The following is a 16,612-nucleotide window of genomic DNA, read 5'->3' on the forward strand; positions in this document are numbered from 1 at the left end:
AAGATGGAGGAAACCGAATGCTCTGACTCTCCTGAATGTGACTGGATGTACCAACTCAGTCCAATAAAAATAAAATGCAAGCCACAGATGCAAGCTTTGTATGTAATTTAAAATTTTCTAATAGCCACATTTAAGATCAAAGAAACAGGTGAAATTAGTTTTGATCATTTATTTTATTTAATACATCCAAAATCTTATCATTTTGTCATGTAACCAATGTAACAAATTATTGAGGTGTTTTACATTCGTTGAAATAGGATTGTATTTTATACTTACAGTACACCTCAATTGACTAGCCACACTTCAAATGCTCACTTGCCACATGTGACTGTGTGTGTGGGCTCAGTTGCCCAGTCATGTCCGACTCTTTGCAACCCCATGGACTATAACCTGCTCTGCCAGGCTCCTCTGTCCATGGAATTTTCCAGGCAAGTATACTGGAGTAGGTTGCCATTTTCTTCTCCAGGAGGTCTTCAACACACAATATCCTTCTTCTGCATCTGAGAGAAGTTCAAGATAGTGATCTTTTATATGACGTAAATGCTCTGCACTTTGCAAAATATTCCCAAATCCATCATCTCAGTTGTCACTCATAATAGCACCATAAATTAAGTTGGGAAAAGAAAATTATCCAGTCGGTTTTTTTTTAGATTGGAGAACAAAGATATAAAGAGGTTCAGTATATCTTGCAGTCTTCCCAATATCTATTTATGACTCAAGAATGAGAGCTCAGCTCTCCTGACTCCCATGAAAACAATCCTTGCATTTTCCTTGAGGCAGGGTGTAGAGGCTCCAGAGTGGTGAATAAACAGTCTCTCTTGGATGGCCCTTGCCTCTCTGCTCCTTCTACCTTCCTCGGCTTTCAGAAAAGAGCTGTAGGGAGGCAGGGGTGGGGGTGGTATGTGTGACATTCTCTTTGTGCAGCATAGAGCACAGCCATAAATTAAGCACCTTTGTTTCCAGTTCCCATCATAGACCCTCCATCAGCTCCCCTCCTGTCCATCCAAGGGGAAGTGGTGCTCTTTGTCTGTGCCCTTGGTGAAGCCATAGGAAGAGAAAAAGACTTCCCTTACCTCCTCCCCCATTCTGGTTCTTTCTAACACTACGACTTATGTCTAGTTGAAGTGGAAGAACAGTCCTATATCTAAGGCAACTTTTCCATTGCTTAGGAAATGGTTGGAGAAGCAGTATAATGGGGGCCCAGAGCACACCACAGGCCATGGGATGTGGTGGTGTTGACCCATATCCCTGAAGTAGGAGTCCTAGCAACATGTTGCACATTGGGATTTGTGTTTAAATACAAGTGATTCTCCAAATTTTTGGTGGAGTACAAACATTGTTATTTACAAATACTCACACAGTTATGTGTCAAGCAAACATTCTAATCATTTTACGTATATTAACTAATTTTATTCCTACAACAACCTTATGAGGTAGGTGCTATTGTCCCCATTTTGCACATGAAGAAACTAGGGCATATGGAAGTGGACTGACCTACTCAGAACCACACAGCTAGGAAGTAGTAGAGCTGGGGTTTGAACCCAGGCAATCTGGCCCCACACTCTACAATTTAACCATTGAACTGTGGTGCTGAAAATGAGACTTTATGATTTGTTTAGATGCCGAGTACATGAGAGACACAGGCAGTAAGTGCTGTTGGAAGTATTGGAGTTTGTGGGAAAGTGAGTTTACTGTGGGCTAGGGTGTTACGGCTTCCTGAAAGAACTGGGGCTTGAAGGAAGGTTTCAATTGGTAAAGAAGTGGATGTTTCTGGCAGCAGAGAAAACATGAACAAAAGAGCAGAGGTGGTAATGAGTATAGCATATTGAGGTACAGACAGGCTGCCATTGAACCTACATCTCCAGCCCCCACCTTCCTTCTGGATATCAGCGCCATGAATGCTGACCAGACAATTCTGCCTCCATGTGCCAAATGCAATGTGTCTACAAAACAAAAATATTTCCCTTCCCCAACCCCCTGACAATAGAATCAATTCTATTCCCTAGGCCCAGCACCTTGGCATTATCTTTGACTCTTCCCACTCTTCAGTCCTTCATGTCTACCATATCCTGTGCCTGTTGTTGTTGTTGAACCTTTAAAACGTCTTCACCTTTCTCACAAAAAAATCCCTTCCTTTCCCTCATCACCTGATGCCTGAATTACTCAACATACTCTTACATCGTATCTCTGCTTCAAATCTCTATCCACTTAGGCGTTTGCTGTGGTGCCACCACATTTTTCATCCTAAAACACAGCCATTGTATAACTTCCCTGCTCCGATACCTTCAATGATTCCACATGGAGTTCATTGACCACCCTACCCCCATGGTACCGCTGAGAGAGTCGAGAACCAAGGGCTCTGCTTTGGGGAACACAGCCATAACCTGCACAAATAAAAAGTAATGGGCTTCACTCAGGAAAACTTCAGTCTTCTAATGTCTGACCTGCTAGCCAAAGAATTAGTCCTCAGCCTCCTTAAGTTGATGAATCACACACCGTGGAAGGGGATTTCCTAACTCAATGCTTCAATTCCTTCCATTTCTAGTAGTGGCCAGTAGTAATAGCAAAGGAAGCTGTCATTATTGAGCCCTCTCTATCTGCTAAGGCACTTGACTAAGTGTTTTATATGTAGTCTGTCATGTAATGCTCAAAACAACAAGAATTGGCATCCACATTATTTTTATTCAAATGTTACAGATGAGGAAACAGACTCACAGAGGGTAGGTTCCACCTGAGGTCACACATCTAAGAAATGGCTAAGCCCGGGTTTAAAACCCTGACTGATTCCAAAGCATATGTTCTTTCCACAGATTAAGGGCAGTGTAGTTTTTTTCTAGTTCCTGCCCCATAAAACTGGGAGTGAGTGTTGACAACAGGCTTGCTCCACCAGAAACATGTTCTCAGCAAAACCACCTTCAGCTAGAAATAAATATTGTCAGCTTTATCAAGTCGGAGGAAACAATCCTGGCACATCTATCAGTCTTCTTAAAGTTGTCCTCTTCTTGAAGGAAACTGATCTGTGTCAAAATAGTGCAGAAATGGGTACACACTCTTTTTTTTGCTATAGGGAAGACTCTTACTTTTCTCCTTTATTTAAAAGATCCACCACTGCATGCTGTCCAAGACTCTGTAGGGAATTGATTTAAAATTCAAATTCCAACTTCTGAAGTTACAGTCTTACAACCTATGATTGAATTTGGCCTGAGAACCAGACTTGTGATCAAATCAGTGAAAAACTGTTGTTGGGCCCTTAGTTTTTGCTTCCCTATTAGATGAGTCTGGGGAGAAGGACAAAAGCTTTCCCACTGAGCAGAAATAATTAGCCAAACCAATCCACACACCCCGCCCAAGGGCTCTTTGGAATGAATGTATGAAAACCACAGGCTCAGTCTCTTGGCCTTGTTCTGAAGTAAGTTGAAACCACCTTGGTTCTACTTGGATGGCCTTCCAGAAAACCTCCCTGTATAAGTAGGAAGAAACCAGGGTGTCTTTGGACTGGAAGGAAGGAACATTAGAGCATCTCAGTATGAGAAAAGAATGAGGAAGTGACTGAATTGTATATTGAGATCTCCCTCTTCAAGACATTAGGAAATTAGAAAAGACAAGACAGAGAACCAATCACTGAAAAGTCATGGTGGTATGTGATATGCTAACTTTGGGGGAATTTTGAAATAAATCTGTAAGCAAATCCTGAAGTCCACCATCCATTGAGAAGAAGCAGTTTATACCCAGGAAGCAAGTCCTAAACTCTCTGAGGCTCTTCTTATGATTAAAAGGAGACCATTAATTCCTGGCTACCATCTCTTGGGCTTATCAGGAGAATCATGTGAATTCATATAGTGCAAAATGCTTTGAAAACAATTGTAGAAATACATCTGCAATTTTAAAGGTGGCTCTGAAATTATTGTCATAGCTTTTTTTGTAGACTGAGTTATTTATTTTCAGTGAGCAGTATTTCAAAATAGACCTCAAACCCAAACCAGCAGACTTGATTTTGAATTGAGCTCAAATGTGGAGATTCGAATGGAGGGGGGGAAAAGCCAGAGCTAAGTGAGAAGTAATACTAAATCAGTTTGCTCTCCAGTCAAAGGCTAGGTGAAAAGCACATGTCAAACTGACCCTTTTCTTCCTGTACCATGCAAACTTGAACCCAGAAAGTAAATGACTTGTTTAACTCATTGCCCAGACAAATCTTTAATCTCTGTACCCGGGGCTACTTATACCCACCTTTCACAGGATTGCATCTTGATTTCCAGGAAGCAGTCCAGCCTCCAGACAAGGGAATTCAGAGTCTAAGAGCTCAGCATCAATTTGCCAGGCTGGTGACCATACTCTGCCCTTGGCCACCCATGCCAGAAACGGAAATTTCTCCTTGTTCTTCGGAAACTGACTCCTTCTACCTTGTTCTTGACTCCTGGGAGCTCCTATTCCCCTACACATTTAGGTCCCTATAAATCTAGTTAATTCAACTTAGCTACCTTACCCACCATCTTTTGTTGGGGCTTGTCTTGTTCCATTCTGAGGGAGCCAAGGATTTAAAGACAAGCACTGGGAAATGGGCAAGCATGAGCCTTCAGAGAAGCTAGTAAGCCAAGATTGTGCCAAGCCAAGCTTGGCAATTATGCTGCAAAGCTGAGGGAAGTGGCAGACAGGGCACAGATACCATCTTCTCAGAGGATTCTGTGGCATGAGGGTAGTTACATGGCTGGCTGGCCACTGTCTCTGCTATTGTTTCAGGACATTGTCTATGAATGTTGGCAGGGTGAATGAAAGATAGCTCTTGCTAATCACTTTCCAATCTAAACTAGATTGAGTAGGATAAAAAGCCTAGAAGATGGGTCTAAGCTCTGGTGTCTGCTTCTACGTGCTCCTATTTCTTTCTTTTTTTTTCTCTGTTACAACTCTTCTCCCTCCTCCCTACCCATGTCAGAAAGTTGTCATAGGAAGGAGCCCCAGGAGCAAAGTGTGAAAAGGGAAGAGCAATGTAGCAAAAACTGAAAACAAACCGAAACATACATAGGCTTTGGAATCAGAAAGACCTGTGTTCAAATCCTGGACACAGGATTTGCTGTCTCTAACTGGAACAAACCTCTGTTTCCCTATCAGAAATTAGAATATGACTAGACTAGGTTGTGTGTATGTGTGTGAGAGAGAGACAGAGGGAAAGAGAGCGAGAGACGAGAAAGAGAGAAAAAGAGTTCCTGGCTTATCATAGACACAAAATAAGCATTATTATCCTGGTTTTTGTTGATAAGATTGTTAAAGCAGCCTAGGAGATTGAACAGTTCCTGATGTGCCTTGTTGTAAAGGAGTAAAAATGAACTGTACAATGAGAAGAAAGGGATGAAAGGATTTGGAATATGAGTAAATAAAAGATGCCAACAGCGAGGCTGTGGTTATGAGAAGGGAAATGAGAGAGACCAGTGAAAGATGGCAAAGACTCCCCCAGTACATTCTCAAATTGCAGCTGAGAAATGGAACCTCCAAGACAGAAGCTAAAGATGTCTGAGCAGAATAAAGTAAAAATGAGGGTTATCAAACTGGTGTTATTTCCAGTCATGCTCAAAATGATGTGCGACAGCCTTCCATGTGGATTTGCCAATCCGAAACTAAGCACGGTTCATCAGACCCTATTTTCATCTTTTCCTGCTACTTCTTTTACTTGACATTTATATGAGTTGGCTTAATAATTCAAGTCAAATGGCACTCTTCCAGATTTTTTTTCCCACAGAACCCATAGAAGAAATGCATATAAGAATATGTTTTACATCCTCTGTAGACGTAGGAGCTCCTTCAGCTTGTAGGGAATTGACCTTTGCCTGAGTTGTGTGCTGTGTGTTCTCAGTCATGTCTGACTCTTCGTGACCCCATGGACTGTAGCCCGCCAGGCTCCTCTGTCCATGGAATTTTCCAGGCAAGAATACTTGTGCAGGTTGCCATTTCCTACTCCAGGGGGACCTTTGCCTGTTCGTGTTTACATTTTCTCATTGCTCTGTGTCCATCTTTGGGTTTAACTCCATCATGAAAGTCTGGGAAAGTGTCTGCCGTGTTTTTCCCCAACAATTAAATTGTTAATTGTAGTTAAATGGTTACAAACTGATTTTCAAAATGCTTATTGAATGCTGATGACAAAACTAAATCCTTTATTTGCAGGTAGCTTAAGATTGATCTGGAGATTGATTGATTGGGAGAGTGGCAGTGGAACATATATAAACATACACAGACATACAGAGAATAGAGAGAGAGGTATAGATGGAACCTTAGTGCTCTAAAATTTGGGGGTGAGAGAGTTACAGAGAATGTTGAGAAAAGAACTAGAAATTGAAAAAAAAAAAAAACCTGTGTGTGTAGCTCTATGGCCAATAAGTGGGAACTGATTCCCATGCAGACATACTATGGTTAATAATTTCCCCCATTTTGGCAAGACCAGTGGGCTCATGCTCAGGTAAAAAGCTAGATAAAAGGGTAGGTAAAAAAGACAGTTTTCACACTGGAAGTATAGTAGTCATCCTCTTGTACCATGGCTGAGGAACGCTGGGAAACTTGCTTGCCCAAGGACAGAGCAACCGTGTAGAACAAAATGGCAGAACTTACCTGGGGATACCTACATCTTTGAGACTTCCTGGCTGAGGTCAGGGCTCTTCTGAAAGACTTGCATTATGTCAGTTCACATTCATGACCAAGATTGCTCTGCATCTTGAATTCTAGGGGGCCAGGTCCTGCTTGGAGACCCTGAGGCACTGCAGGTGGTGTAGTAACTCCTGCTTTTTCCTGCAGAGTATTTGACTCCTTTGCCACGTTGTCTCCATGGACTCTTGCTTCTTCCAAAGTGTCTCTTTTATTCGCCAGAAAGCCTAGTGCCCTGGCAAAGCCTACCTCCCCCAGTCTCTGTGCTGTTTGGTACAAGTCGTGTTCCTCTTTGGGTGGCTTGCATCGTATGTGTACATAACACCCTAAGTTTGCCTGACCTCTAGGTCTCTTTTCTTCTCCCAGTCCATGCTTTACCTCTCCGGTGCTTCAATTTAAGCCATCACCACCTCTCACCTGCATGAATGCATTGTCTTTTAACCAATCTCTTTGCTTCTACCTTTACCCCACCCTAATCCAGTCCACCCACCACGACTGGAGTCATAGTTTTTAAATACAACTTTGATGGTCTCAAACTTGTGATGTATTATCAAATGTACATTTGACAATGTATGATTTCTTTCACACATCAAACCCAAACTTAACTGAAGTCCTCACAAGAGGCCCCCAGGGTCTGGTCTTTATCCTCAACTCCAGTCTCACCTCTCAGAACTCACTGCTGGCATGTATGCTTGAGCCATTTGGAGCTGTTTGTACTTCTGTAAATGTACTGTATTCTTTCACGCTGCCATTCCTTTTGCCCCTCCCAGTGAAATTCTGATCTAGACTACACTTTCTACTCTCTCTGCCTAACTAGCTCCAATTCCTCTTCTCTTAATGGCTTTATTGAGATATAATTCACATAACAAACAATTCACTCAGTTAAAATGTACAATTCACTGGATGTTGATAGTTTAGTTATAGAGTTGTACAACCATCAGTATTTAATGCCAGAACATCTTTATCCACCTCTCGCCAAGAAACCTTGTACCTGTTAGCAGACCCTCTCCATTCCAGCCTCCTTGCTTCCCGCTGGCCTGCCTGTGGCAACCATTGATCTATTGGACCTTCTGTCTCTGTAGATTTGTCTATTCTCGAGTCATCTCTCCAGACTTTTTTCAGGTGTTGCCTCCTCTTGTTTGCCTCCTAGTTCCCTGATTTCCAAGCATCTCTGCTGGGCTCCAGTAACACCACTTGTCTGGCTCTGTCATAGCACTTATTCTCCAGTATTCTTATCTGCCTCCCCATTTGAAGTGACTTACTCATCTCTGAAACCCCAGTGTCTAATTCTTGGCTCAGTTTAGAGAAAGTACTCTGGAATTACTGGCCAATTTAATGAATGACTCCTAGGAAGCCCTGACAGGGAGAAAGGCCTCTCAGTGAGTAGGTTAAAGACAAGTGAATACACAGGTAAAACCAGATGGTGGATGCCTAAGTGCCCATTTTTCAGCTCACTTGCACTTGGATAAATTCAGCTACCACCACACTGATGTCTCTTTCATCTCTATAGTTGATGTGAAGGTTCCAGAACCTAGGGAAACATTACCAAAGTGCTGCAGAGGAAGTATATCTTCAGGAAATATTCATGATACATCAGTTTAAGCTTTACCTATGGGATCAACAGCAACACTCTCAGGCCATCTTCTTGCTCAATTTTTTCAATTTCCTACTCTCTCTCTCTTCCTCTACCCGCTCTCCCCTGTCTTCCCTTCCTCCTCTTTCTCTTCTCCTCCCCTCTCCCCACAGTGCCCTTGGGATATTTGCATTTTTTAAAAAGCACATTTCAGAATATCTGAGGAACAATGTAGGTCCTTACATTTTAAAATAAATTAACTTAAGCATGAGATGTCTGAACATGAATTCCCTTTGAAAGCTGTTTAATTGTTCCACTTCAATGCACCACATTTCTTTTTACATGATTGGATCTTTTAAAAATCTGGTCAGCAAGGGAATATAAGACAATTTGCAACAACAATGGAATATAGAGATGTTGAATACTAAATCATTGCATTTTCAACATTTTACTGACTAGAGACAAATGGAGGTGCACCCTGACTCTGGCTATTAATGCCATCATCCTTTTTCTGTCTGTAAGCCTTTCTCCTGATTTCAAACTTCTTCCTTCTCTTTCCTAGCAACCTCTTGTCTCTCGTCTCCTTCACTCCTGATCTCTCTCTCTCATTCTCAATTCTCTCCTCTGCCCATTTTGCTGTATGCACCTCTCTTTATGTTTCACACTGTTTCTCCTCCATTTTCTTTTCCATTCTGCTTCCTAATTAGCTCTCTCTCTCTCCTTTTTTCCTTCTGGTCTTTGCACCCATAATGAGGTAGGGAAGAGAGAGTGGGGGGGGGGGGGGAAGATGAGCAGGAAAATAGAGAGGGGAAGAGATAGATAATAGGGCTGTCCTGCACCACATCATCTGCCACCAAAAGGGACATGCCCAAATCACCCAGATGCCTTCCCCTTTAAGGTGAGGCATATGACCTCTTCATGCCTTTTTAATGTCATTTATAAAATTGAAACAGAGTAACATGTTCCCGGACTACCTCCCAGAGATGCTGCTAGGGTCAGACTTGGGAATGAATATGAAAAAGGTTTGAAAAGAACCAGATCCCTGTAATTGGAAGTACTTGGGAGGAGGTGAGGCGGGGAGAAGGGGGGGGGGCGGGAGTTAGATTACTGCTTTGCACCACAAGGGGATCTAATTAACTGAGGATTGTAGTTCTTGCCTTTCTGAGGAATGTGTTTCTTTTCACCTTTGTTCTACTCATCAAATCACTTGGTCGTCTGTGTAGCGCGTTTGAATGTTCTTAGTGTCTTCAGAGGGGAAGGATAACATGTTCCTTTGTATGCTGTTGATTTTTCTCCCTTCCTTTTCTCTTGCCTTGGGCTAGCAAACGGAACCTCCAGCAGCCAGCTCTCTACCCCCAAGTCTAAGCAGTCTCCCATCTCTACGCCCACCAGTCCTGGCAGCCTCCGGAAGCACAAGGTATTATGTCTCTTATACCTTACTAAACCCCCTTTCACTTGGACTTTTTGGTCCATTAGCTTGAAGCCTCAGGAATCCCAGCAGGGGTCAAGCTTCCAATCATTGTGTTTATTCTTCTGGCCCCTGGCTTAATTCTATTTACCCAAAAGGAAGTGGTATGAAGGACCCAAATACCCCCATTCTGAGCTAATCGTGTCACCAAATGATGGCCCAAGGGATAAACTGAGCTTTGTCCCTCTGATTCAGAGGCACAGCAAACAGGATGGTGAGGGCAACTTAAGTTCCTAGGTCCAGTAAAGGTCATAAAGAAAGTTAGTCCTGAGTTACTCCCTTTAGATTCGTGGGACATTCAAATATGAACAGACCCTAATTTCACTGTGTATTCTTCATGCTCAGGCCAATTCTGGTAACACTGTGGGAAGAGAGGGCATATATTCATTGCACTGACCTTAGGTAAAGTACCCTTTACACCTCTGAGTTAGCCCCAATAAATATACCATTAAAATAATAGATGTTGTAGAAATTCTCTACCTCCACTTTCCAAACTGATTTCCACCTAGAAATCTCTTCTGTATCAAAAATATGCAGTGGCCATTGCCTTCCACCTCACTTCAGGCCACATGGATGTGGTTTCTGCTCTGACTATTGTTGTTTACTCCCGAAGTCATGTCCAACTCTTTTGCAACCCCATGGACCATAGCCCACCAGGCTCCTCTATCCATGGAATTCTCCAGGCAAGAATGCTGGAGCAGGGTGCCATTCCCTTCTCCAGGGGATCTTCCCGACCCAGGGATCAGACCCTCATCTTCTGCATTGGCAGGTGATTCTTTACTGCTGAGCCACCAGAAGCCCTCTGCTCTGATTACCACACCATAGAGTGGCTTCCTCTAGGATTCTCTTGTGTTCCCCTGGCTCACAAGACCTGGCATGAGATGGAGAAAGGCAAAAAAGCCACCAATGTGGCCAGTTCCATCACGGAACCATAGAGAGTCAGAGGTAGAAAAGATCTGAGACAGAGGTAAATTTGTTTAGTTTGATTCCTCAATGATCTTGTGGGATTGATATTTTACACATGAGGAAATTGAGACCCAGAATGGTGAAGTTACTTACTGGAGTGACATGGCTAGGCAGCAGTAGACATAAGGTCCTAACCAAGGTTATGACCCTTGGTGTACTGGAGCTGGTTTACACTAGCTCATGAGAGCTGACTGTGTACACTGCTTCCCAACTCTAGTAACTAGAGCTCAGCCATGATGGGAATATTTACACCATGGAATTCAGCAAATGCTATAAATCAGAGTTGTTGTTTTCTCACACAGAAAGCTGGTTTTTACCCATTTAACAGCACACCACTACCTGCCACCCATTTAAATTTCCATTTCTCTACATCAGGATTTTAATTTCCTGGTTAACTCGACCATTACCTGCACCATAATTCCTAATGCTCATTCCATTCCTTTAATGACTCTTTTAACTTCTGCTAGTGCCCCTGGCTGGAACCTTTGGATTGTTCTCTTGAGCTACTTGGTTTTAACAAAGGAGGATCTGCTGAACTGTCTGTGTAGCCAATGTTACCCCGAGATTGTGAGATGGATGAGAACTGCTTTAGCATTCAACTTTCAGTGATTCTTCTGAGCAACAAGGCTTGTTCATGTGGACATACCAGGATGAGGAATAGCCTACTTTGGTTGTTCTATTGTCTACACAGAACCGTATAGGGATGCTCCACTGTTTCCTACTATGTCCTTGTTCCATGCATTTCTGCCCTTACTTTCCTTCTGGGAAGTGTGACCTATCCCAGTACCTTCCACCAGTACCTTTCTCAAACTGCTGGGTGGGGGTGCAGTCTAGGCATTTATTTGGCCCATACACTTGAGTCTTTCCACTTTTTAATTGATATGTTCAGTTCATTTAGGCTGAGGCTCCACCACCCATAAGCCCACTGGATGAGTGCATTGCTAAACTATTTCTTCTGGTTGGGTTTTCAGGCTTTAGGGGGGGCGTTCTTTGCTGTATTTCATTTTGCTTTTGTTTTAGATTCCATTCTAAAAACAAATTTCACCATTGAAGGACTAGAATAAGCTACAGATGGCAGCCTTGTCAGAGCCTCGCTATTTTCTTTGTATCACTGAGTTCTCAGTGTATCACTTTATTTTTCAAATTGCCCTTTTTAAGATCATACATCATGACCAAGCGGGCTTTATCCCAGGGATGCAAGGATTCTTCAATATCCGCAAATCAATCAATGTAATACACCACATTAACAAATTGAAAAATAAAAGCCATATGATTATCTCAATAGATGCAGAAAAAGCCTTTGACAAAATTCAACATCCATTTATGATAAAAACTCTCCAGAAAGCAGGAATAGAAGGAACATACCTCAACGTAATAAAAGCTATATATGACAAACACATAGCAAATATTATCCTCAATGGTGAAAAATTGAAAGCATTTCCCCTAAAGTCAGGAACAAGACAAGGATGCCCACTCTCACCACTACTATTCAACATAGTAGTTTTGGAAGTTTTGGCCACAGCAATCAGAGCAGAAAAAGAAATAAAAGGAATCCAAATTGGAAAAGAAGAAGTAAAACTCTCACTGTTTGCAGATGACATGATCCTCTACATAGAAAACTCTAAAGACTCCACCAGAAAATTACTAGAGCTCATCAATGAATATAGTAAAGTTGCAGGATATAAAATCAACACACAGAAATCCCTTGCATTCCTATACACTAATAATGAGAAAATAGAAAGAGAAATTAAGGAAATAATTCCATTCACCACTGCGATGAAAAAAATAAAATACTTAGGAATATATCTACCTAAACAAACAAAAGACCTATATATAGAAAACCAGTGTTTTATACACTGGTGAAAGAAATCAAAGAGGAAACTAATAGATGGAGAAATATACCATGTTCATGGATTAGAAGAATCAATACAGTGAAAATAAGTATACCCAAAGCAATCTATAGATTCAATGCAATCCCTATTAAGCTACCAATGGTATTTTTCATAGAACTAGAACAAATAATTTCACTGTTTGTATGGAAATACAAAAAAACCTCTAATAGCCAAAGCAATCTTGAGAAAGAAGAATGGAACTGGAGGAATCAACCTGCCTGACTTCAGGCTCTACTACAAAGCCACAGTCATCAAGACAGTATGGTACTGGCCCAAAGACAGAAATATAGATCAATGGAACAGAATAGAAAGCCCAGAGATAAACCCACACACCTATGAACACCTTATCTTTGACAAAGGGGGCAAGAATATACAATGGAGAAAAGACAATCTCTTTAACAAGTGGTGCTGGGAAAACTGGTCAACCACTTGTAAAAGAATGAAGCTATAACACTTTCTAACACCATACACAAAAAATAAATTCAAAATGGATTAAAGATCTAAATGTAAGACCAGAAACTATAAAACTCTTAGAGGAGAACATAGGCAAAACATCCTCCGACATAAATCACAGCAGGATCCTCAATGACCCACCTCCCAGAATACTGGAAATAAAAGCAAAACTAAACAAATGGGACCTGATTAAAATTAAAAGCTTCTGCACAACAAAAGAGACTATAAGCAAGGTGAAAAGACAGCCTTCAGAATGGGAGAAAATAATAGCAAATGAAGCAAATGACAAACAACTAATCTCACAAATATACAAGCAACTTGTGCAGCTCAATTCTGGAAAAATAAACGACCCAATCAAAAACTGGGCCAAAGACCTAAACAGACATTTCTCCAAAGAAGACATACAGATGGCTAACAAACACATGAAAAGATGCTCAACATCACTCATTATCAGAGAAATGCAAATGAAAACCACAATGAGGTACCATTTCACGCTAGTCAGAATGGCTGTGATCCAAATGTCTACAAGCAATAAATGCTGGAGAGGGTGTGGAGAAAAGGGAACCCTCTTACACTGTTGGTGGGAATACAAACTAGTACAGCCACTATGGAGAACAAGGTTGGAGATTCCTTAAAAAATTGGAAATAGAATTGCCTTATGACCCAGCAATCCCACTGCTGAGCATACACACCAAGGAAACCAGAATTGAAAGAGACACGTGTGCCCCAATGTTCATTGCAGCACTGTTTATAATAGCCAGGACATGGAAGCAACCTAGGTGTCCATCAGCAGATGAATGGATAAGAAAGCAGTGGTACATATACACAATGGAGTATTACTCAGCCATTAAAAAGAATACATTTGAATCAGTTCTAATGAGGTAGATGAAACTGGAGCCGATTATACAGAGTGAAGTAAGCCAGAAAGAAAAACACCATTACAGTATACTAACACATATATATGGAATTTAGAAAGATGGTAATGATAACCCTGTATATGAGACAGCAAAAGAGACACAGATGTATAGAACAGTCTTAGGGACTCTGTGGGAGAGGGCGAGGATGGGATGATTTGGGAGAATGGCATTGAAACATGTATAATATCATGTGTGAAATGAATCGCCAGTTCAGGTTCGATGCATTATACAGGATGCTCGGGGCTGGTGCACTAGGATGACCCAGAGGGATGGTACAGGGAGGGAGATGGGAAGGGGGGTCAGGATGGGGAACACGTGTACACCCGTGGTGGATTCATGTTGATGTATGGCAAAACCAATACAATATTGTTAAGCAATTAGCCTCCAATTAAAATAAATAAATTTATATTTGAAAAATTGCCCTTTTTATGGCAGTTAATGAAACCAACATTAAGTAACAAATTATATAATTTTCTAAAGCAAACTTTAAAAAACATTTAGATTTTGGTATAGTTTTCATAAATTTTTTTACTTTTTACTTTGATATTTCAAATTAAACAGTTGCAAGAATAATACAGAGAACTTCTATGTACTCTTTATAAAGACTCACCAGTTATTTATATTTTCCCCATTTACTTTGTTTTTGTGGGTCTTCTCCCTCCTCACTATGCATACACTTTACTAAATTTTTAACCATTTGAAATTAAGTTGCATACATCATGCTCTTTTACCTCTAAATACTTCAATCTGTATTTCCTAAGAATAAGGACATTTTCTTTCATAACCATAGTACAATGGTAAAATCAGGAAGTTTGCATTGATTCAATACTGTTATATGCTCTCTCATCCATATTCAAATTTTATCAGTTGTCCCAAGAGCATTCTTTTTTTGGTCCAGGATCCAACCTAGGATCGCACATTGCTCTCAGTGGTCATGTCTCTTTAGTTTTCTTTGATTCAGAAAAGTTCTTGAGTCTTTTCAAAAATCTTTTAGGGAAGTATATTATAGAAGTGAAGAGCACAGGCTAATTATTTGGTGCAATGTCTTTTGATTTAAGTTTGTCTGATGTTTCCTTGTGGTTAAATTCAGACTGCGTTTGGAACAGAAATGTCATAGAAGTGATGTTGTGTCTCACTCGGTGCATCCTATCGGAAACAGTAGCCTTATACTTACACTACCAGTGATAGAGGACAAATTGGTTTTTCTAAATAAGCTAAAAAGTGTGTTGTGACCTTGACTCAGTCCTCTTGGGGCTCAGGCTCAGCTTTTTGCTCCTCCTTTCACAGTTACCTGAGCCTTAGCACCATCGAGGTCCTTGGGCAGTGGGCCTGAGCAGATTTCATCTGAAATTCCATCCAAGTGGACCTGAAAGGTGTGAGTCATGGTGGAGACAGGAAGCAGGTGGCTGAGGCCATGACTTTCCTTCTGCACAATTGGAAACAAACTTGAAGTCCCAGCATCCCTTTAGTTACTTTTGATGGCTGTGTCAGGGCCCTAAGCTGTAATCAGCTGCTTGGCTTCTCCTCTTAAGCAACTCATGGAGAATCCTTTTTAATGCAGCTGTGATGAGGTTAGCCAAAGTCCGCATACTCAAATGCTGCAATATGGACATGAAGTAAATCCTTGTATAGTTAATGAGAACAACATTTTGCATTTTCATCCTGCTTTATCTTTTTTGCATATCCATTTTCTCATTTACCCTTGTGATAACCCTGCAAAAGGGATAAGGCAGATTAGTGTTTCCATTTTACAGATGAGAAAAAGAAAGTGCCCAGTCATAAAGACAACCCCAGTATGATTCAACCCTTCAGAGAAGTTACCATATAAAAGGGGGTTTCCCAGGTGGTGCTAGTGGTAAAGAACCCACCTGCCAATGCAGGAGACATAAGAGATATGGGTTTGATCCCTGGGTCAGGAAGATCTCCCAAAGGAAGGCATGGCAACCCACTTCAGTATTCTTGCCTGGAGAATCCCATGGAACGAGGAGCCTGTGGGCTATAGTCCCTAGGGTCGCAAAGAGTTAGATTTGACTGAAGTGACTTAGCATGCACACACCATATTAAAGATGTTAAAAATGCCTAGAAGCACAGGGAAACTTTTTCATTTATTTTAAAAAAATTTTCCAGATTAGTGATCACCATCATAGCTTTAAACTTGTAGGCATTTTGCTTGCCAAGTTGCCTGGAGATTGAAGGAAAATGTATTTGACATAGTATTTCAAAACATAACAAACATTATTTAAATATACATTATCCTCTGTTTCCAAACTCTTTTCTTCTGTCATCCTGGAAGTGCTTACAGAGATAGTTTGATGAATAAAGCAGGGTCCTGAACCTTAAATCACAGACAGCACTCTAAGTGGATTTTGGTAGTATAATCAAGAGTGAACAAAAAACTGCAAGAGCACAAAGGAGAGGAGGAAAGACATCCAACTGTGGGAGACAGAAAAGCTTTACAGACTAGGTGACATTGGAACCTTAAAGCCTGGGTAGGCTTTTGATGGCTGGTGAAGAGAACGGGCATTCCAGCTTTCAAAAAAAAAAAAAAATCAGCAAGAACAAAGCCACACCATCAGAAAAGCACAGGGCACATTTGGGAAAAAGCAAACCCAAACTGGAAGCCAGGTTTCTCAAAACTTCTCTCTGACTTCCTTTGGACTATAAGCTTCTTGGACCAGAGACCAAGTTTTTGTTTTCTCTAAAGCAATAGTATCGC

General features: G+C 41.2%; 1 protein-coding gene across 6 annotated transcripts in view; it reads left to right on the forward strand.

Moving 5' to 3' along the window:
- The window catches only part of DCX (doublecortin), a 391,029-nt gene that overhangs the window by 367,492 nt on the left and 6,925 nt on the right, over positions 1-16,612 (forward strand). For 2 of the 6 annotated variants that reach the window (XM_070290894.1, XM_070290895.1), the window contains one exon: positions 9,523-9,617. The exons of the other annotated variants lie outside the window; for them this stretch is intronic. In XM_070290894.1, the coding sequence (XP_070146995.1) occupies positions 9,523-9,617 (95 nt within the window). The remainder of the gene's footprint in view (positions 1-9,522; positions 9,618-16,612) is intronic. 6 annotated transcript variants of the gene reach the window in all.

Source organism: Ovis canadensis, chromosome X, assembly GCF_042477335.2.
Source record: "Ovis canadensis isolate MfBH-ARS-UI-01 breed Bighorn chromosome X, ARS-UI_OviCan_v2, whole genome shotgun sequence".
Classification (NCBI taxonomy): domain Eukaryota; kingdom Metazoa; phylum Chordata; class Mammalia; order Artiodactyla; family Bovidae; genus Ovis; species Ovis canadensis.